This window comes from Nannobrachium achirus (genome assembly GCF_963921795.1).
Source record: "Nannobrachium achirus genome assembly, chromosome: 3".
NCBI classification, from domain to species: Eukaryota; Metazoa; Chordata; class Actinopteri; order Myctophiformes; family Myctophidae; genus Nannobrachium; species Nannobrachium achirus.
This window is the reverse complement of record NC_137812.1, coordinates 41,663,704-41,687,425: the sequence shown is the minus strand read 5'-3', so window position 1 is coordinate 41,687,425 and position 23,722 is coordinate 41,663,704. Positions and strand designations below refer to the sequence as shown.

Genomic DNA, 23,722 nt, shown 5'->3' with positions numbered 1-23,722 from the left:
TACATACTTCTTGCTAAGTGTGTGAGTATTGGACAGAATCTGACAGAGTTGTAGCAAAAGGTGTGTTTTTCACACAAAAAGATAAAATGATGAATACGATTAATATTCCATCGTGAGCCAAGGAATCCAGGGGAAAATGCTTTTGATTGTTTGACCTACGATTCGAGATTCATAGGACAAAACAGCGCTCAAATGAGGCCGATGTAACCTTTTTGAAGCAGAGGTTCTTCCTTGGCCTACTATGTAGGCCTGCAAAGTTTCATGCTGATCGGTCCAGTGGTGTTGAGATTAGCTTCTCACAGACTGATGGACAGATGGATAGACGGACAGATGGATGGACAGTCGAAGGGCAAAAACATACTTTCGGCTGTCCAGCTTCTGACCTGCCGGTGATAAAAAAACGACAAAGCTGCCTTTGTAGTTACAGTTCTTCTTTCCTTTTTGTTAATGAAAGACAGAAAGAAGTTGATTGACTCCAATATAATTATATACTCTTTAGCAATGCCACTCTATAGTTTACTAATTTGTTAAATGCACAAGTGCCACCCTTCCCCATGACTAGATTTCCTCTCTGTCTCTCATACACTCACTTACAACTACTCACAAGACATTCACAGCTAATGTGTCAGAGTACTGATACAACTGCATGATCATGAAGGATCCATGTCAACTGGTGGCAGGCAGGGGGCCTAGCTGCAGGGTTGACCAGTGGTGCAAAGGGGAGTACAACAAGTGTCTGTGCGTGCGTGCGTGCGTGCGTGCGTGCGTGCGTGCGTGTGTGTGTGTGCGTGTGTGTGTGTGTGTAGGGGCAGAGGGACAGGGGGGCATGGCTGGGATAGTGATGCTGGAGGAAAAGGTCAGGCAATGTAAAGTATTTGTTGTGCTGATGCAGGGGGAGGACAGCTGCCACTGCTGCTCTGGCTTGGAAGCGAGTCTGCAAGGCTGTGATAGGGTCAACTTTTTATAGCCCCCTCCCCCTCGACTTTTTCCTAACTGGGGAGGAGGAGGAGGAGGCAGAGAGCACCACTCACCTTCAGCACTATGCAAACAAATCGTGCCACATGCCCCGGCTGTAGTTTTGGCTGGACGGGGTCAGCTGATTTGGAGCTGTTACTGAAAGCTCAGAGCATTACCCATTCTGGGTGTTTCCAATAAAAAGTCCTATAATACTTTGAGGTATGACAAATAAAAATGGCAGTTCGCAGTTGTGATGGGACCTGTTGTGAACTTTGCTATTGCTATTTTTGCTTTAAAAGTTCAGGGAAAAAGGGTTTCAAAATGTAGCCCAAAATAGGACCGCCAGAGTTGATGTGCTTAACATTATTCGCTGAGAATGAATTACTTTATTTCAAACAGGAATACCTAGGTTTTGTGAAACAGTGATATATGGACACATGGTCACAGCTGAAATTGGTTGTAACATCAGTAATGCAGACCCAACTAATTTTAAATATTACTTTGTACAATCGTATGTTTTGTACATTTTATATTGCATTAATCTCAGTTTAATGTACATTTTCTCTGTTTGTGGTTGTTGTTTTAGAGGTGTCCAGTGAGGAATCTACCCTTTTAAAAGAACTTTTCATCGCCAGCCCACACTACGAGCCCCACTTCATCACGTGAAGATCAATATCCCTTAGCTCCCACCACCACCTACTGTATGCATTATAGCATGTTGCAGAATAAGCATAAGCTAGTACAGTATGTCCTCTGGCCAGTGCTCTGCAAGGCTCTGACAGACATGACGCTGCTTTGTAATTTCAATAATCAATTGCTGTCTCGGGAACTGATCTCTGTTCAGTTTGGACACTGCAAAATGTTGATTCAAAAGGAGTTCCATTACACTGATTAGCTGTTTGGATATCATTTTAAATATAGCACAAAATGTTAGTGTAGCATTGTCACAATGCTTCAAAAATTGTGATGAACACCTTCTTTACACATTTTCTGAGGACAGGGACCACTTGTCAGCACTGATGTTTGTTTAACAGAATACTTTTTCCTTCAGTGCCCATGATGTTCATATTAAGAGCAATTGAAATTTAGCAAAGGTTTCAAACCAATATTTTCAGGCTGTCCTGCTAAAATATTTCTCCAGTCTATAGGTTTTTGTCAGTTAGCCTATTCTTCCAATGGTAATTGACTAAGATACTGTAGGGCAGGACCATTTATTTGCAATCACAATATTGTCATTGTTCAACAAAGCATTTCCATTTGTTTTTAGAATATGTGGCTATAATAGGCTATTACTGTACTTTTGGTGAACCCATTTTGAATTGTGTCACACAGTGCTGCTAATATCTGTGCTGTACAGTATATTGTGATGTATATTTGTATTGCATGTTCAAAGCACACTCCTTGAATAGTAATGTTTTAAAGTAGGATAAGCAAAAATAAAAAAACACTAAAATGTGTTACTTAGAAAAAACTGAAGCTGGGAATCTTGTTCAGCAACGTACTTGGACAAAATGTTTCTCAAGTAGTGCTGAGATAAACAGAGCCAGCAACAGTTGAGACTTTTAGAGGATAACCTCCTCTATTGGTCGTGGTTTATTTTACACTTTTGTGTAAGGAGAAAGGACATGGTGCTTGTCTGTCTGAACGTGTCAGTGTCTGGGGTGAGAAGTTATGCATGGTATTTCAGCACTCTGTGGGCATACAACAAGGAGTCAAGTTACTTCACTGTAGAGAGAGGGTCATACAGTATTAGAACAGTGGTTCCCAACCTGTGGCCCGGGGCCCACCGGTGGGCCGTGGGAGGATATTGCAAGTGGGTCCCCAAATAAAATGTCAAAACAATATGATTTTCACAATCGATTGACTGATCATGAAAATAAACATGCTCTCGAGATTTTTAAGTTGGCCCTGATCCATAAAAGGTTGAGAACCACTGTATTAGACTGATACATTCATTGGGTATGACGTTAAAGCTAATGGTCTCCGGGTCTTGTCTATAACTTCGTCTTGTTGTCTTGTTCAAAATGTACTTTTTTGTAAACTTTATATATATATAAATATACAATGTATATGTATATATATATATATATATATATATATATATATATATATATATACACATATACATTGTATATATGTTGGCCTGTCAACTCCCATCAGGCTTGTGCACTAAACTATTAATATCCACACCATTACACAATAAAATGTAAAATTTACTCTGAAAGTGTGAAAATGGACCCATATGGGTCCATTCCCCAATTTTAAGGTAAAACTCCAGATTTGACTGAATATCACTGACCTTGTTCATTGCTGACTTCTGTACAGTGAAGATATGATGTTATTTTGTTTTGTTGTCAGTGCTCTTGTTTCCTTTTGAATACTTTTTGCAGTGCAGCAACAGGGTTCCCCACGCTATGTAAATGAGTTTCATTCACTTAAAGCAAGATTCATTGTGTGAATAATTAATTCTGTAGGTTGTGGATTTAGCATGTTTCAAAACTGAACAATAAATTAAAGGTATTTGGAGCTGCTGGCCAGTCTATGTACCTTAACTCTGTAAAATACATGTTATTTTGCCTATAGGCGGATGACAAAAAAATGACTTTATGAATTGCCTTATGAGTTGATTTCATTACAGATGTATGGCTTCATGCAGTGATTTGCGCAAAATTGGTTGTAGACTGTGCAGTAGATTCAACATGGATTGCTCTTTACTTTACAATGATTCACATCAGTATTTAACTATAGTAATTAAAAACTCAGTAACTTTTCATTTACACAAAACCAACCAGAGTTGCCAGCCAGCACTTTAAGAGCAGTGCAAGTAAAGCAATGATTTTCATCGGAAATGATACGATTTGCACAAATATGAGTACCAATTTCAGAAACATTTAGCTAATGATCCAATGTCCAAACTGACACTGGGAAATCACTTTCTTTGAAACTATTATGTGTAGATGACATGCAAACTGTACATCCTGTCATATACTTTTTATTTTTTTATTCATGTTTATGCTCTCACATACATATCAAGTAAAATTATGCCCAAAATATCCAATTTCTGACATTATTTTGTGAATACTATCAATATGTTCTTTCTTAAATTGCACTTGAATTACACCTATTTCGTCACCAAAGGTGACAGTAACAAATGTCTGAAACTATTTGTGATAATACAGTACACTTTAGTTTATGTAGAACTATGTGGACTTAAACATTTAAAATCAAATAAAGGTGACATTCTGTTAATTTTAGCCCAGTTGAATGCACTGTAACAAAAATTAGATTAACTAAATGTTTTTGAAAACATTCTTTAAAATGTCCACCTTTGACTTTCTGACTTCATGTCGGCTACCGAGCCCTTTGAAAGAAATCGACTGTCAAAGCTTGCTTTTGAAATTAGATGGTCAATTGAAAGTGAGGATGGTTTAAAAAAAAAGTGGTGAATTGGTGAATGCCTAACGGCAGGTCGCCACGTTGAATGAAACAACATGTGAAGTATGCAAGGCAGTCATTTAAGGGGCATGGTGTATACATTATATACACCGATGGATTGTGTGGACTGTCTCATAAAGAGCGAGAGGTCAGGATGACAGCAAGTGATATGTTGAAGGGGAAGCAGTGCAGTGTTTGCACATGCATGCTTGAAAGTGATGAAATATGAACAGTGAGAGAAGATTGCACTGTAGACAGACAAGTCTATGAATGTTTGGAATAAAAATCTAAATGCAAGCAAACTGAATATGGCTTGAGTCTGTTGGTAAATTACAATGTCTGAAAGAAACTTTAATGGAGCTTTCAGGTACTGTGTACAATACACAAGGACCAACTAAATGGTGAAACCATAAAATCAAATGCTTTAATAGCAAAGAGTGTGTGTACACGCATGCACAAAGAAACAGTTTTAAGAGCTGAATGGAATTTGCGTGTTCAAAGAGGGGCTCATGTGTTACGCCGGTACATGGACTGCCAGCCCAAGCCAAGCTCCATTATGTGACCATCTCCCTGTACCTTGACCAACAATCAGGAAGATGCCTCCTTGATAATGTCTTTTCAATCAATCCTAATTCACTAATAAAAGGTAATGTGTGCTTAATTAAACACATGAGTGGGGTCCATAATGATATACGGGCAATCCAGAAAGGAATCCCTAATCAAGCTAATACGGTAATAACTGCTGTACAACAGCAGACAACTGCTAAAGTATTTAATCACGGCTCATAGAACTTTCAGTGAACTGAAGTAGCAGTAAAGTTTCCCAAACAATTCCTTCCAGGAAACAAGTGATGCTACTGTAGCACTAAACAGATGCATGAAATGGAGGCCTGCACAACTAAAACAATTTGATAGTGAGTACATTGATAACATCTTTCCTTTCATTTCCCTGAGTATCATGGCTGTCTTTTGCATATTAGCAATAAGTCTGATCAAATTCGATTGCCGTAAAGATGAAAAACAGATGACACGCCTTGAAAGAGGTAAATTAGATTTATGTCAAAGGACACGTACTAAAGCTTTGGCGTCTGCCAGTGTGCAAAGTTAGCTTTCTGGTGGCACTGAAACTCCACCCGGCCCGAGGCTTAAGTTTAACCTGACAGTTTGGCGGTGTGTTGATCCCGTTGCCATGGGCGCAGCAAGACTGGCAGACACTGGTTTGCCCCCAGCTGCTCTCCGTGGTTTCTAAAGAATCTACATTAAGGCCCAGTTGTTGTGCTTGCATGCCAGCAGGGGCTCTGATGTCACAACTGTGACACAGAAAAGCTCCAGATTTATCGTCTCACCTGGGTCAACAAGTGTGTGTTTCAACCAGGTCAAAACATTTCTCAAGTTCAGGCATTCCACGTTTAATGTTTACAGTACCAAAACATACAAAATATAGACATCTTACTATGTGTGTGTGAGTGTATATATATATATATATATATATATATATATATATATATATATATATATATATATATATATATATATATATATATATAATGCTGTATATTATAGTGTTTTATGATTTATTGATTTGTTTTGTTTCAAATAACCTATAAGTATGTCAGGGGTTCCAGTGTAGGCTACATTAATTGGTGGAATAGCACACACACACACACACACACACACACACACACACACACACACACACACACACACACACACACACACACACACACACACACACACACACACACACACACACACACACACACACACACACACACACACACACACACACACACACACACACACACACACACACAGTATATTCCACCACTATCCAAATGCTTTTGAAAACAATGGCCAATTAAGGCCCCCATACAATCATTTCACCTCACATCTTTATTAAGCACAAAGAAGAAACTATACTGTGTATTAGCTAAATTGTCTTAATTAAATATGAAAATGGGATTGATCAAAGTATAGGAGCATTTATTAAAATGGGAAAAGCTAATCCTTTCTAGTGTCTTGAGTGTGATATTTACATACTTTTAAGGGAAAATAGCTAGTATTATGTACCATACAAATGATACAAATGCATCCCTTATAAATAGATTAAACATAATAAAAATACAATGCAAAAACTCCTGATTTCAAACAAAACAAATTAACTTAAATACTCAGAGGAATGTAAACATTGCATGTGTTGTAAATTGTTGCTTTCCCTTGTTAAGCCCAATTCATGCTACATTGCACGACGATGTTGCGTGCTGCTGAAAATAGCAGATGTCCAAGATCACAATGCGTTACGTGTGCAACAGATTGTGAGCTTGTACGTCAGCTATTTTCGGCGTGCTACACCGTCGTATGACGAAGTATGAAGTGGGATTTATGCTCTCACATGGCTTGTGTCTGAAGTGGAACATGAAACTCAATGCAGTGTACCAGGGGTCTTCAACGTTTTCAGGCCAAGGACCCCTTAGTTGAGAGAGAGATGAAGCAGGGACCCCCACAACCTTTTCATAGATTCCATAGTTTCATTGTTTGACAGCACAATCGTCAGTGTATTTTGGATTCATGTCAATGTGTTTTCAGATATTTAACCACTTGAACAGTCAATGCTTAATAAACTCGACTTTTCACTGTACTAGTCTGCTCTTTTCCCCCTCCAAAGCTCTTTGCCAAAAATAGCCGATCTACAAGCTCACAACGCCTCGCAGCGCGAGGCGTTGTGAGCTTGTAGATCTGCTATTTTTGGCTAAAGTTCTCAGAATATGGACGCTATGGTTCAAGTGGTTAATATAAAAAAGGGGGAAAAAAACAAGTTTCTATCACAAAGATTTGGAGGACCCCCTTGAGTAACTCTGAGGACCCCCTAGGGGTCCCGGACCCCCTGTTGAAGACCCCTGCAGTATACAGTATATTCTTCCAGCAAGAGCACCAGTCCTCCAATAACAACCATGACTCCATCATCAACTTCCCATTCAGAACGGGTACACATTATTGTGTATCGTTATTTTATGCTTTAACTATTGAAAAATAGCGAGCTTGTACATCTGCTATTTTTGAAAAAATTGTTAAAATTTGAATTTTGACCCGATTCTATAAGTGTCTTTTGAATCCTTCTAAGGTTTTTTGAAAAACCCCTATGTTTCTATGTCAGCAATCTGGCCAGCCATCGTCAAAGAAAAGGTCCTTTTCGCTTAACTGGAGCTCAGTTAGTCTGTTCTTGAGAGACTACTTTGTCAGTGGTTCTCAAACTTTTTCATGTGAAGGACCCCCACAATGACATGTATTTGGCCACGGACCCCCATCTCAAAATATTTAGTTCCAGGGACCACCCAGAAGCAACATTTGAGTTACAAATGTTCGCTTAAAAAAGACATTATATTCAAAGATTTGCACACATTTTCACGACGTTTTCAAAAATAGCAGATCTACAAGCTCGCAGCGCGGCACTCGGTGCTGCGCTGTGAGCTTGTATATCTGCTATTTTTCAATAGTTAAAGCAGTCAATAATTCTAGGCCTCTACCAACCAGAGTCAAAAACCTTTTTGCACATGTTGGAATTCTCTTGATGAAGTGGGAATTCCGAACCTGGCACTAGCAGCTTGGTGTCTTTGTGTGATGAAATACTCTTCCCTGATGGCATGCTCTCGTACTTTGACAGGGATTCACTGAAAATGGCAAAGAATAGAAATTAGAACTTTATGTAATCTGATTGTTATGATAAAATATGATAAATCTTCAATTACACCAGTAGTTCCCAAACGGTGTTCTTTAGCACACTGGTATACCATGAGACAAGTCCATGTGTGACTTTGGGATTTTATGACAGCTACACATTATATATACTACATACAACTATACAAATGTTTTAAATGTACTATACTAGTACTTTGTGCAAACTGATTTCCCCCCTTTTCTGCTTCCCCCCCCCCCCCCCCCTTTTCTGCTTTTGTAATTGATGTTATCCTAGTATAGGTAAAGTACTATGTTCTATCCGTCTGTCTTTCAATGTTATATGAGGTACATAAAGTGGTTCCTGTGTAAATAAGCCGTAAGGCTTTCTAGGATCTCATTTTAGTTGAACTTGTACCAGTGATTTGTGCTGTCATGAAACTGTACTTTTTTCTATTGCAAACTGCTAATAAACTCTTCAATCAATCAATCAATCAATCAATCAATCAATACAGGGGGCAAATTCTATACCCTAAATCAGTATTTGTAACATTGGCTTTAGTAAATAAAAATAAATGTGATTACTATTTTTACATGGATATGAAGGTGTGCCTTGAGATTTTGAAATGAATTTACTGCAGCAACAGTATCTGCAATGACGTTCTTCTACCTGAAGGGGAAGGTAGTCTTGTCCATCTGCATGCACACCAGGAAGGGATACTCTGAGAACTGGACGGTAGTGATGAAGTCCAGTGCTGCTTCTGTTTCAAAACTGGCCTCCATTCCCATTCTGACAAAGTCCATGTCTACTGTCACATTGCCAGTGACAACCAGAGCACCCCTGTGGCCAAAACAACAGGAGAATGCGTTCAACAGGCAACTTATTGTATTTTAACATTTATGACATCAGGTGAAAGTCTTCTAACAAGTTAGTTCCAACAATGTGGAGTACAGGTAACGTGAAAACAATTTCCAGGGTCAATTTTCATTTCAAATCAAAGGGCTTCAACATCCAACCTCTGTAATGTATGTAGGCTCACGGAGACATGCCTTGGCAGAGATGCCTCTGTGGTTTGTTCTGCTCCTATAGATAGCCAGCCACTCTATTATCAGAGTGGAAGAGATACAAACTATGTTGATCCATTCACCTGCCTCTGCCATTCCCCTGCACACATCCACTCACCCTGAAGAACTCTTCAAGGTGTCAATATTAATAATATGAAGAACATTGTTCAAAGTCTAGATTAGACATGTTCACGTTTGCTATTATCCTTGGGTGTCCTCTGTTATCTTAATGTCTTTGCACACACAGCGCTGATATGGATGTGCTACTCTTTGTGAACGCCGGCCCATTTTTAGCTAAAGGGACAAAAATGAATATTCAGTAGTTACATTGCAATCCTAAGGAACAGCAAAAACGCACTGTATTTGAATACTGAAATGCATTGGGTTACCCCATTCAATGCTATTTCATCACCAGAGGCAGTGAGACATACTATGCTACAGTAGATTGACATGTCCCTTGTTCAACAGCTACTGTTAGTATTGACACTAGTGTTCTAAAATAGACTGGTGGGTGGGTGACAAACTGATGTCATACCCACACATAAGCAATTATGAGACAGTCACGAATAGTCACAGACACAATTCTGGCACTTGTCCAAGGTATCAGTGGAAGAAATGAATCAGACCACCCTTATAGACCATCTAAAGTTCGCATAAATCCAACATCAACGTGAATCTATTTACAGTACAGTGACATAGCCGGGGACTTTTGAAAGGCCCCTTTGAATTACAAAGGTTGACGCCTTTTTTTTTATTTCATCACAATGGCCTTTGCCCTATATTCCCAAACAGCTTAAACATAAAAGATAGGACACAAGCAAAAAAGTACATTGTGTGAGATAATATCTTATCTCACATTCACCCAAAAGGATCTGTTACTGTTTCAGCGGCTTGCACAGAAACCAGCAGAAATGTGCTATATTATACCCGACACTGTGTCAGCAGTAGGGCTGGGCCATATAACTTCATATCAATATCACAATTATTTCAAACTTTTGCCTCGATTACAATTAATTAATGATTATAAAAAATAAAGCAAATTGTGAAAATAACACATCTACAAGCTCACAACGTGTTGCTACACGACACGTTGTGTTCTTGTAGATCGGCAATCTTCACTATTTTTGTACGCCACTATAGTACAATAAAGCATATGGGTTAAGTGGTTAATCAGATTTATCGATTTCGTGGATTATAAAAAATATATATTTATAAGAAAACAAAACCTTGCATATAACACATGATTATTCGGTTATAAGTGTGGTTCTAAATATCAGTTTGGATATATTTTTGGTTAGCCCAGCCCTCATCAGCTGTATTATTGGAAGATTCTGTCCCAGTATCATTCTAGTCGTCTGGACAGTACCTGTTGTTGACGCTGGTCTTTGACTCTCTGTACCACAGACTGATCTCCATGCCTCCAGAGATGTCAATAGCTAAGCCTCCCTGGAATTCTGCACTGGCCTTCAGACCAGACTGGAGCTGAATAACCTAGAGAGGGACAGGGGGAGGAGGGAACAGTGATGGTGAATAGGAATAAATACAACAGACGTGAATGATACCATCTAATCACAATTTACTATAGGACAAATACCACTTCACCACTTAATACATACTATTACATACCGGTATATGTTACTACATATTCCAATATCTAAATGATTTCAGAAGTAGCAGAATTACTGGCTCACAAGTCACAATGCACTTTGTTGTGAGCTTGTAGATCTGCTATTATTTAGGCCTAGAATTATTGAATGCTTTAACCAGTGAAAGATAGCAGATATACAAGCTCACAGCGCGGCACCGAGTGCTATTTTAAGTCGTGAAAATGTGTGCAAATCTTTGACTATATGTATTTTCAAAGCGAACGTTTGTAACTCAAATTTTGCTTCTGGGTGGTCCCTGGAACTAAATATTTTGAGATGGGGGTCTGTGGCCGAACAAATATCAGTTTGGGGGTCCTTCACATGAAAAAGTTTGAGAACCACTGACATAGTAGTCTCTCAAGAACAGACTAACTGAGCTCCAGTCGAGTGAAAAAGGACCTTTTCTTTGACGATGGCTAGCAAGATTGCTGACATAGAAACATAGGTTTTTCAAAAAAATCTTAGAAGGATTCAAAAGACACTTATAGAATTGGGTCAAAATTCTAATCTTCACGATTTTTCAAAAATAGCAGATCTACAAGCTCGCAGCGAGGCACTCGGTGCCGCGTGCCGCGCTGTGAGTTTGTATATCTGCTATTTTTCAAAAGTTAAAGCATAAAATAATGATACACAATATAGTGTACCTGTTCTAAATGGGTTAGATTTGATTAATTTTCCTTTTTTTGCCTGTAATGACAGACAAAAAATTGGGACGTCAAGGACGAAGAATGTTTTTTTTTAAAGAGCTCAGGAGCAACACTGACTAGAAGTAACACCATCTTTGTGTGCATTCAAAACAGCTGTGTGTGCTTTTCACTGGCAAGAGCGAGGTTACCTCAGAATGATCAGTCAGCAAAATGAGACCCTTCACAACGTTCATGGGCTCCCCGGACATGGAGAACATCTTGGACATGAGGTCGCTGTAGCCCTTGAAGAACGTCACGGGTCTCAGCTGGACGTCGAACAGCATAGCAGACATTCCAGCAAACGACTCCAGGTCTTTCTCTCCCTCATCAGGTGTGGCGGCAATCAGGGACTCGAGGCCTTGGGCCTCAATCGCAACCTGAATATCATTATAATATCATTATTATATTATTGCAGTGATTACAGGCATTCCTTTATGTAGATCTGTGTTTCCCAAACATAGGGACTCGAACATGGGATCCCTTGCTACGGCAGTGGTTCTCAACCTTTTCAGGCTGGGACCCCCCCCACCCTACGAGCACTAAGAGTTGAGGCATTACATTTTGTATAACACGGTTCTATTGTGAAAATAGCAGATCTACATGCTCACAACGCCTCACAGTCCTTTAATTTATGCTGGTTTGTTTACTGTTGAGCGAGAAAACAATGTTACACATTAAGTTGATCATCTGGGGACCCCCCAAAATAACATGGCATACAGGAACATGTTTTATAAAATCTTAAAGGGGCACTCCACCACCTTTCAACCTATCTTCATATAATAGGTCCTCACTAATGTTCATGATAAAATATCACAATTTCTTTCTACTCAGTTTGGGTCTCATAGGAGAGCTGTGGGTGGGTCAAATCCTTCTACCGGTGACATCATCAATGGGAAATGCAAGCCAATAGAAACTGCAGGCTTTCTATTCCTGAAAAAGTTGCAATGTTAAAGTGGAAGCCATTGTTCTTGTGATAATCATAATCTACCTGTAAATATTTCTTTTCAAAAATATTATTTATTTATTTTTTTGTCAAACGATGAATAGAAAAAAATTGTGCTATTTTATTATGAACATTAGTGAGGACCTATTATATGAAGACAGGTTGAAAAGTGGTGAACTACTCCTTTAAGTAGTTTCAAATAACTGGCAATGGTTGCTTCACCTGTAGACCATGCAGCAGGGCCCCATCACTAGCACCGTAGATATTCATGTTGCTTCTCCTCAGGATCCCGGATCCAGAGTACAGGATGTCCAAACTGTATGTGGACTTGACATCAGCAGATTCTGCAGAGAGTAGAGGTTTTTAATAGTTGATGTGGTGTTTATTCAGTGGGTACAGGAATTACATCAGCCTTCACGAGTTTCTGTGTTCGTGAAATCCATGTTTAATCTGCAAATGTAGTGATATGCAGTTCATAACCACTTAAAACCTATTATACTTCAGTTGACCGGGATCCACTGGGGGTCTATACATGGTCCTCTGTTTTACACCAATATCTTTATATAGCTTGTAATGTATTACGTTGTAGATCTAGAATATCTCTGAATGTTCTCCTATTATATTAAACGTATGTTACTGTAACATTCTAATATGAGATAGGACATCATAATATGAGGGTTGGGTGGTTTATATAAAAAGTAAAAAAAAGTAAAAAAATAAAATAATAAAATAAAAGCCACTCACGTGCCATGAAGCCTGAGTATGCAGAGGAGGATCCCACTTTTGCGAAACGGTTATAGTTATGGGAATTCATGTCTTTCATAGCCTGTCGTACCACTTTGCTGAAAAACAAACAAAAAAATAAAAACAGGTTTTCGTATTGTTTGCGCTTCACAAACAGTTTATTCCACTGTGAAACCTGGGCCATTTCAACATCTCTCAGTTCAATGGTTCATTGGATATTCCAGATCAAAGACACACCTGGCAGGCATGTCGAAGCGGAGGACATCCTGGATCTTGGAGAGCATGTATTTGTTCATTTCATGGGGCAGGTTTCCGATGGACAGAAGCAGATTTTTCACTTCTGTATATGAAGGGTTGCTGCTAAGGATCACGTCAGCAGCAGCGGCTCGCACGTTCTTCTCATAGATCCGACGATTCTGGTGGTAAACCCTGTTCACCGTTTGTTTGACCTAAGATTCAGGTAGAAAAAAGAAAAGAAAAAAATTATTCATATTACGGTATATTCACAATTCCAGTGCAACAATATTGTTATGGGCTGATTTATTGCCCAAACGAAACGTCATTGTACGATGAAGTATACATTTAGTTGAACACAAAATAACATTGCATGATATATATCTTGTATCTTACCTCATCTGTAATGAGACTGAAATCATATCTCTGTAAGGAAGAAAGGGAAATGGTGCAGAAGGCCCCAACCTCAGATTCAGCATATTTGGTAAAGATTGGAATGGCCTCAGGGAGCATGGAGTTCTTCAAGGCCAGTAGGTACATCTGGACCTCTGACTCTTTCTGTGTGCTGTCAGGACCTTCCAAAAGCATCTTCTTCACCTCGACCACCGTCTGAGAGGTAAACATAGATCCATTGATTAGATTTGTTTTTAAAATGACAATTCTATTCAGTGTATGTTTATGGCATAGAGGAAAATGCTTCCTTGGTTAAAATCATGTTTTCCATCCAGATGTAAGTTATAGACATTGCATAATAATTTATATAAAGTCAGTGAAGTTAATCATCGCACCGGTAAATCACATCCTCCTTTGTCACAGAGCTTGTGGACCAGGGCCCCCATAATGATCACCACAGACTCTTTGATGTCAGTGATGCCGAACTTTCCCATCTTTTCCTTAGAAATGTCCTGGAAAGGAAGACGCCCTTGTTAATTACAGTTGATTGCAATTACATTGCCTTCATGTTGCTGTTAAAAGCACATAAGGTTGCTCACCAGTAAAGTCTTGAGCATCTTCTCATTGGGATGTGATGCAAAGCCGCAGGCGTACAGGAACCTCTCCTGCAGAACCATGCTTTTTGTGTCTGTGAAGTTGAGGAACTCAACCATGGCATCCAAAGATGCAGAGGTCTGGGAAGAAGTGACAGCATCCACTACCTGAGGTCTGAAAACCAGAAGGAAACAACTCAAATTAAGAGTGGCCCATCATATCCTGAAGTAGACCTCTGGATGGAAACCGCTGGAGTATGAAATCATTTACAAAGTATATTTTATGCAATGGGACTATGAGAGTGCAACAGATTCCTTTCTCCTAATTAAGTAAAGTAATAAATAATCTTAGGACATTGCAATGCTAAAATGAATCACGTAGGGCAGGGGTTCTCAAACCTTTTTTGGCCGTGACCCCCAAAATAAACATATTTGAACTGGGGACCCCCACCCTGACAAGCACTTGGAATTGTAGGTATTAATGTGACTCAGTTCCATTTGGAATTGTAGGTATTAATGTGACTCGGTTCCACAGATAAATATTGTGAAAATAGCAAATCTACATGCTCACAACGCCTCGCACTGCTTACTTAAAATTTGACAGTTTGGCCAGTTTGGTATTAAAACGGTCTTGAAAGTCCTTAAATTGTCACTTTATAAATGTGAAGATCCCTGTATTATACTCTGAGTTGGTTTGTTTATTGTTGAGTGAGAGAATTAAGCATTACAGAATTACATTAATCTAATCATCTGGGGACCCCACAAAATAATTTGGGGTCCCGACCCCAAGTTTGAGAACCACTGACATTGGTTCTCAAAGTGGGGTCCGGGGACCCCTGTCAAATTAGTTAATATAACACTTTAAATGATACATCATTTATTTGGAAATAGACGATCTGCAAGCTAATTTTTGATTCAGAATCTTTTTGAAATTTTTAACACCACAAATCAAATCTTGTATGGGGGTACCTCCCTGGCACAACATATTTCCAGATGGGGGTCCGTGGCAAAATACATTTGGGGTCTTTGACGTGACAAATGTTTGAGAACCACTGATGTAGGGATACGATACACAAGTCTGGCAGAAGTGAGTGGAAGGAGGCAGTGACAGCCAGGTATACAGCAGGATGGAGGCAGGCTCTGCTTACACGGTTGTCTTGCTGGCACTCTTCAGAACTTTGAGGATCTCATCCTTGGAAGCCTTCCTAATGCTCTGGATCAGTGCCAGGAAGCTGCGGGGTGCAGTGGCCTTAGACAAACTGGCTGGCTCAAATTGTTTCTGAACAGCCTGCCAATGTTCAAAGAGCTAGCGGAGGAAACAGAGCAGGGAAGCGGGGCATCACAGCACAGACATTCAATAACTGCAGAGACATAACGATGTGTTCTCTGTGCGTGAGGAAAGTCAATGACATTGTTCAACTCATGATCAGTATGTCTGTTGAAGTTAAATTATTAATATTATTGAAATTGTTTATTTTTTCATCAATAGACATTGGAGACATTACCAAGGCAATTGCTGAAAATTAAAAGCAAAAAAGAATGTTAATGAAACTGAAACATCACTCACCGATGGACAGCCCTTGCACTTGGATCTGACTTTCCCGGCAATGATCCCAATGGCAAACAGTTCGGGATCAAGTGATGTGACAACCTCAGGGACATCATTCCCAGCAGCCGCCACTGGCCCCGCCTCTGTTCCAACTAGTGTGAAGGCTTGTCTAGGTAATGAGAACGTTTAATTCATAAATGCAAATGGCTTACGTGGCTGCAAATACAATTTTCCCTTGTTGGACAATAAAGCAAAACCTTGCAGTTAATACTGTTGATTCCTAAACGCTGTATTTTATTATACCACAGATTTCATAGGTTTGTCAGTCTTAAAGAGTAACGCACTTCAGAATTACTATTTAACACACAGTGTACAACACCAGTTCAACCCCCGAACTTACCTGGACACAACTTTAGCTCCTGCAGATTTCCGAGCATTGACAGCGAGTATGTGTGTTTCCTCAGCCACAGCTGACCGGATGAAACCGTCCTCTAGCGTGAACACTGTAACAGAGCTGGACTTTTTGCTCACGCCCAAGACCTGAAGGAGAACAAATTCAGGCATTAAAATATAAAATATTGTTTTTGTGGTTCCTTCTGAACGGTGGGACTGCTGCATTCAGTTCAAGGAAGTACACAGTAGAGCCCGGTCGATGCTACATATTTGGGTAAAATGCAGATTCTGTTTTTTTTTCTTTTTTTTAAGAATACAGATTATATACAGAATACAGACTTATATTTTGTCAAAGCCAAAGTTTCAATAAATAATGGCCGATTCGTCTGCCCGACTCCAGAGTTTTAACCAGTGCTTGTTATAGTTGCTGACTAACCTGACTATGGGTGGAGAAACCAGTCTCTGGGGTCCTGCATGTGTCCAGAATCTTGGTTCTTGTCACTTGGCCTTGTGCTGCCTTGTACTGCACTGTACACCTCCCAGACACATCGTTCTGTTCCAAGATATAAACCATGTTAGTTACAGTGCACATCTTCAAATAAAATATTAATAAACATATTTAAAAAGCCACTTACCTCTATAACCTTTCCAGTATTGAGTTGAACTTGCAGCAAGCTGGCAACCCCTCTTTTTAGGTTCTTGATGACTGCAGGCTCTGCTCGATAGGAGTAGAATGCTCTCACCTAATGCAACGCCACAGAAAAAGAAACCTTGTCATTGAACTCCGGCTTATACTGTTTCCATTACGATAACATTCTTTTTTATGTCCATTCTGAATTCAGTACATTACTGAACCCCTTGAAGGCACATTTTTACTTTCACCACATTTTGCCTCCATGTATTCTACAGGTTAGCTATATCAGCGGTTCTCAAAGTGGGGTCCGGGGACCCCCAGGCGTCCTTGGAAAGGTTCAAGGGGGTCCCCGGCTTTATATTTTATACTTCAGCTATTTGAAAATAGCCAATCTACAATCTGCTATTTTCAAAACATTGGGAGTAAAAGTCGAGGAACGTTTTTAAACAATTTTTGTAGTTCTACGGCAAAATAGATGAAACCGTTTTAGAGCCACTGGGCTAAATGATTGACTCAATGTCCAGATCATGAGCACACAAAGTAGTATGCTAGCTAACCTACAGGGTTTTCCATATATAGATTTATGTATCCACAGTTCCAAATATCAGCTAGATCTGACACAATACTGTACATGCAAGTGTTTTGCAAATACAAATAACTAATTGATGATTATGAATGATTCACATTGATAATGGGTTGTTGACCTGTGATCATTTTCTAGAATATATCAAACCCTTAACTTTTCAAAACTAGGATACAATGGTTCTATACAGGCAGTGAGAGGTGATCTGGTACAGTTCAATTACTGTATATCATGGGCACAAGATACAATATGTGATGTGAACATGAGATCCTGATCTCGTGACCACAAGAAGATCCTCATCAAGTGGGCACAATTTAAAGATCTATGGGCCAAACAAAATGTAGGCATTGAAAGAGATGGCTCCTGTATTACACTTAATGATTTCCTCATCTGGTAATGTTACTGCTCTACTGCTTGTTAATAGTAGTGTATAGTGACGGGTGAGATGAATAATTACATTTGACAAAGGCTGTAGGGTGGAATTGAACAGTTCAAAGCAACTGCTCCACACTAGGCTATTCATTCACATTAACTCTGAACCTGCTCACTTTGCAAACAGTTTACTACACCAGGGGTCTTCAACGTTTTCAGGCCAAGGACCCCTTAGTTGAGAGAGAGATGAAGCAGGGACCCCCTCAACCTCTTCATCGTTTCCATATTGTTTGACAACACAATCATCAGTGTATTTTGGATTCATGTCAATTTGTGTTTTCAGATATTTAACCACTTGAACTGTCAATACTTAATAAACTTGACCTTTCACTCTGTATTTAGTCTGCTCTTTGTCCCCTACACCAAAGCTCTTTGCCAAAAATAGCAGATCTACAAGCTCACAATGCTGTAGATCTGCAATTTTTGGCTAAAGTTCTCAGAATATGGACGCTAGGGTTTAGGAGAAAAAAAAGTTTCTATCACTCAAAGATTTGGAGGACCCCCTGTAGTAACTCTGGGGACCCTCTAGGGGTCCCAGGCCCCCTGTTGAAGACCCCTGGTATACATACAACACAGATCTGTCTGGTATCGACCCTGCTAGCATAATCACAATTAAGTTAATTAATTATCTACAGACAAGAACAATGCTATTATTTGGCTTCTGGAAGATTGAAAATGTTAAATGATAATAATAATAATAATAAATAAAAACAAGATTATGATAAGGTCTAGATCATCTGCTCTTTTTCCCCTCTACACCAAACCTCTTTGCCGAAAATAGCCGATCTACAAGCTCACAACGCCTCGCACTATTTTTGGCTAAAGTTCTCAGAATTTGGACACTAGGGTTCACGTGGTTAATATAAAAAAGGAGAAAAAAATGTTCTATCACACAAAGATTTGGAGGACCCCCTGCAGTAACTCTGAGGACCCCCTGGGGGTCCCAGACCCCCTGTTGAAGACCCTTGCTTTAGATACATACAGTATATAGTTATGCTGTTTGCCACCAGGGGCCTCTAAGGGTTTTGCAATGTGTACTGATAACGAAACAGTTGAAAATGACAGAACATGTCAACAGAAATATGGATTCGGTGAAAAGGACTCTTAAAGAGTCTGTCAATGTCAAATGTATCGTTATAGAAAGTACGTAAAATGTGTATAGAAGTGTAAACTTTGATTCACATCCATGTTTGTTGTTTTTTGAACAACAAGTTTTTCATTTTCTCCTCAATTTAAACACTGCCAATTCCCAACATTGGCCTGTGGAGGGAGTAGACAACCGCAGCCCTCCTCTGTTACTGGAGTCACCAGCCAGTCATTTTCACCTGGCAGCGGGGAGTTTCCCTGAGAGAAGCATAAAGTGCCATGGTTCACACTGTCTCCACTCCCTGTTGAACAGGTGCCCCAAACAACCAGTAGGAGTCACTAATGCAGTCCCCTACCTATCAGCATCCCACCAAACAGGTAACCCGGTAGAGTGACCAGAAAGAAACTCGGTTAGGTTTAACTGTTTAGGTATAGTTTACAGAGGTATATAAGGATATTAAGGATCTCAATGGAAAATAACAAATGAGCCTTGCCTTACCCGACTTTCCTTTTAGTTGACATTGTATCAGTGAACTGTGCTGTCACGAAATTGTACCTTTTCCTATCCAAAACTTCTAATAAAATACCTCAATCAATCAATCAATCAATCAAAAGGCATAAACCATCAGCGCAGGCGAGTTTCTTTCCGGAGACTCTTCTGGTATTCCATGGACATTGCAGACTGCCATCCCAGTGCTTTGTGGTGGTGGCCCTTTCTGAGTATCTCCAACAAACAAATAAGAAGGTCTATGGGCTTACCTTTCCATTTCTCAGGTGCACCAAAAAAGGCTTCGTCAGAGCTTCTAGTCTGGTATCCCCCATGAGGCTTTCTGTCGTGGAGCCATGGAAGATGTTCTTTTCCTCCGATTGATGGGCTGCATTATCAATCCTCACATTAGAGATCTGTTGTTGAGAGAGAGGAGGCAAATGATGAATGTGTTGTGTCTGTGTATAGTATACCTATCTCACCATGGTAAGAGTGGGTCAAGTGGAGAATGACGATTGTTGGACAAATTGCAGAACATTTACACATTTAGAAATGTGCTATGTAATAACCACATGGCTGAATATTCATAACGTGGTTCTCAACCTTTTCAGGTCACAACCCTCAAAATAATCACATTTGAACTGGGGACCCCTCCCACCCTGACAAGCACTAAGAGCTGAGGCATTACATTTCGTATAACATGCTCACAACGCTACATGCTCACAACGCCTCACTTTGCGAGATCGTCTATTTTCACAATTTCTGTCTCTAATATTTGACAATTTGGCCAATGTTTAATTTGTCATTTTAGAGGTATTAAAAGGCCTTAAATTGTCACTTTAGAAATGTGTAGATACCCTCTGTACACTTAAACTTTGTTGGTTTGTTTACTGTTGAGAGAGAAAACAATGTTGCACATTAAGCTAATAATCTGGGGAACCCCCCCAAATTATTTGGGGACCCCCCTGGGGGTCCCGACCCACAAGTTGAGAACCACTGCACTAGACAGAGCGTAGTTAGTTATGCCGACATACCGCCACTTGAATGAGCTGGTCTTCCTCACTATCCGGATCTCTCCAGACTAGGTTAACATCCACATCACTTGAAACCCTATAGCCAGAACTCTCCCCCTTTGACCCTTTGGCCTGGTCTAGCAGGACCTCAGTGGTATAGCTGAATTTGTACAGCTGGTCATTGTTCAACCTGGGTCCAGCACCTGAAGCAACAGAGAAAAAACAAAACATTAAAGATCACAGAATATACAGATGTGAGGGAAACTTTGCTGGTCCAAGTGACTCAATATGTGCATGTTAACTATATGTTTTACAATTCACAGAAAGCTACGTTCAAAACAGCTCACATGTTTTTTAAATATATAAAATACTTTAACCTAAAGTTATGAAAACCAGTCTATTTGCCCAGTTAACAAAGGTTGTAATCTTTTTTCTTTTAAGAATACCCCCACATGGTTTTGAATTCATTAATAATCAGTTGAATTAATTGTGAATCTGTTTAAAAGTAGACAATGTCACCGAAATAGAGATTTAATTAGCTTTGTTACATGACATCATTCATTGTATGCAGTACTGTCTGGGCTCACTTCAAAAACACAGTTAATTCTTCATACGGGGAATTTAGTTGGTTTTACTTTCTTTTAGTGTCCTGTTGATGATCCGATATGAATAGTGGCAAGTTTACTAGGCCACAATCAACAGTCATTCAACAGGGTGTGTATCAGCCGAGACCAGATAAAATCTCTTTTCCCAATGTGTGTAGTGCCGGTATATTAGCTGTGACATTGGGACACAGACTGACTGACGTGTCCATTTTTGATTGCATCACCACTACTGAGAGATGTAGCCACTGTATTAATCAACACAAACTATGCAACATTCAATCACACTTTCAAAAGCAAACAACCACCTAGAATACATGTCTTCTCTTTAAGATTTGTGTTCATGAGATAGACTCTTTTCATCCAATAAACAAGAGAGATTAACTTGTGATGTCATCAAACAACAGTTTCTGCTATACTGAGAATGAATGGGGAGTCTTGTGGAACCATGATGTCACCCCGGGTGATTTCCTCTATGGATATTGGATACTTCTTTTTCATTACTGCTTTTCACAGTAGGCCTATTGTAGACTATACACACTATACACACACAAGTTGCCTTTGTCATTCATTCTGTCTGCTGGCTTGTCAAGCAATTTAATCAAATGCAATGCAGCCTGTTAACAATTTGGTATTGCAGCATGACAATTCAAGCAACCAAATTTGTGATAGCAATCAATTGGCCTATATAAGTTGCCTTTAAATTACTTGACATGTTGCTACTTTACTATATGAATGCATTCTGTATCTGTTACAGATATGGCACTATGCAGGCCTAGTATGCCTTGAAGGTTACTATCATTTTAAGTTGGAACATTGTCTAACAACAACCCCATCAATGTTTCTGAACATCTACAAATGAAAACACTCACCTTTAACAGAATCCAAGCAGGAGGATGCTATGAGACAAAACAAAATAAGGGATAACATTGTATGCTGTCTTTGTGACCAGTTGAATCAAACTGGTGAGAGTCAGTCAGAAGGAAAGGCCTGGCACGTTGAAGATACTCCAATTATGTTTTATCTGAGGGGAGGGCAGACTCCAAACTCCACGCTCAAGTACTAAGTACGAGATAAACAGCAAATCATTAACTTAGTACACAGAGAGATGGCCATATACTACAATTGAGATTTGAGAGATGTAATATGATGCGCTGTATGGGGCTAGGGGGCAGTCATGTCTCTTATAGTAGGCCTACTGCAATTTGATGGAATAATCAACTTAATAGGATTATCTCAGTGATTGATTTACCAAAATGACAGTGAGACTTGTCATGAGACTTTGAGATCTTCCACTGGCTGGGTTTCATTTAGAAAATAAAACAAAGGAAATCGCTAACGTTCCCGTACAATGCAGGCCAATCTGAATTAACATTGATTATATTATCTATTTTTATTAGTTACCTTATATAGGTAGAGAGTCGTCGCCATCTAGAAACCTTTCACCTATTTTCTTGGGACTCGGTCTCGGGGACGAGAAGGATGTAAACAGACGCTACATTGTCGCTCTCATTTCGTAGAAGGAAAGTGGGCTGTCTGTCGGTCTGGTCGTGTCGGTAAGAAGCGGAAGGCATCAAATTACAGACTAGGCTATATTATGTGCATATTATAGGCCTACTTTAGGTCCCCCAATAAATAATCATTGACGTTGTAGGACTGTCTAATCAGTGGTTCTCAAACTTTTTCATAATTTATCAAGGACCCCCATATCAAATTGACACTTATTAACGCACGGACCCCGGGCCCCATTTGAAAAGACATGCAATGGGGGGACCCCCATAATAAGAGAAGAGTTTTACATCTCCAGCAGTGATTCCCAACCTTTTTAATTTTCAGGACCCCCAGTTTGACATTTGGCTACGGACCCCCATTTAATGGCATATCTATCTCTTGGACTCAATTTATATTGTGAAATCAATGTTAATTTAACTCTCAGAGTTACAGGACCATAAGGGTCCATTTGGTTCCTAACTATCATTTATCTGGAGACCCAGCCTGTGCTGAATGCTGACCCCCCCCCCCCCCACACACACACACACACACAGACACACACACACACACACACACACACACACAAATAGACAGGTTACTTCATACTGACATAACAATACACTATAGACTTAATTGATCATGATGATGAAACATGAGGGTCCCTCTGAGGGTCAGATTTAACCTCATCAGCAGAACACACATCTTTTACTCCATGTCATTCTTTGTGTCACAGTCTTTGATCCAGCTTTATCTCTCAAATAATCATGCATATAGGCCTTTAGGTTAGGCCTACTGTATGTAAATTGGTTTTAGAAATTATACGCTTTTATGTGGTGATTGTGATATCCAACTTTACTAAATGGAATGAGATCATTGCGACCGCAGGTCGCAGTTTACTGTCAGAACCGGCACAGCTTGTCTGTAGACGGACGGGTAACGCCTGACACTGTGGTTCCCCTGACACATCACTGTCTTGGCCATCTGGCAGTGTGGCACAGAGTCACAGTGATGTCATGTCACAGTCATGTGGACATATCAGGGATGTCGATATATGGGCATAAAAGGGACAAAGTCACAGTGATGT

The 23,722-nt window shown here is 39.7% G+C and overlaps 1 protein-coding gene across 2 annotated transcripts; it reads right to left on the bottom strand.

Annotated features, from left to right (window-relative positions):
• Positions 1 to 7,132: 7,132 nt before the first annotated feature.
• On the bottom strand, positions 7,133 to 22,156 carry mttp (microsomal triglyceride transfer protein). Of its 2 annotated transcripts, XM_080721185.1 has the most exons (19): positions 22,020 to 22,156; positions 20,567 to 20,748; positions 19,805 to 19,948; positions 16,946 to 17,053; positions 16,747 to 16,863; positions 16,318 to 16,457; positions 15,936 to 16,086; positions 15,517 to 15,674; positions 14,375 to 14,543; positions 14,171 to 14,287; positions 13,779 to 13,991; positions 13,386 to 13,597; positions 13,149 to 13,246; positions 12,627 to 12,748; positions 11,611 to 11,838; positions 10,496 to 10,620; positions 8,735 to 8,905; positions 7,887 to 8,060; positions 7,133 to 7,815 (listed from the first exon to the last, which is right to left on the bottom strand). In XM_080721185.1, the coding sequence occupies exons 1-18, from the start codon at positions 22,075 to 22,077 to the stop codon at positions 7,913 to 7,915; spliced, it is 2,661 nt and encodes an 886-aa protein (XP_080577311.1). In that variant the 5' UTR covers positions 22,078 to 22,156; the 3' UTR covers positions 7,133 to 7,815; positions 7,887 to 7,912. The 2 variants fall into 2 exon arrangements, with proteins under 2 accessions (XP_080577311.1, XP_080577310.1); XM_080721184.1 differs by having other exon boundaries at positions 7,133 to 8,060.
• Positions 22,157 to 23,722: the final 1,566 nt, after the last annotated feature.

Bases quoted from the DNA above. Each gene is read 5' to 3' on its own strand.
- mttp (XM_080721184.1), bottom strand. From the start codon at position 22,077: ATGTTATCCCTTATTTTGTTTTGTCTCATAGCATCCTCCTGCTTGGAT. The intron at 16,087-16,317 runs GTAAGTTCGGGG...CTCATTACCTAG, and splicing joins GGAGCTAAAGTTGTGTCCAG to ACAAGCCTTCACACTAGTTG. The intron at 14,288-14,374 runs GTGAGCAACCTT...CTTCCTTTCCAG, and splicing joins AGATGCTCAAGACTTTACTG to GACATTTCTAAGGAAAAGAT.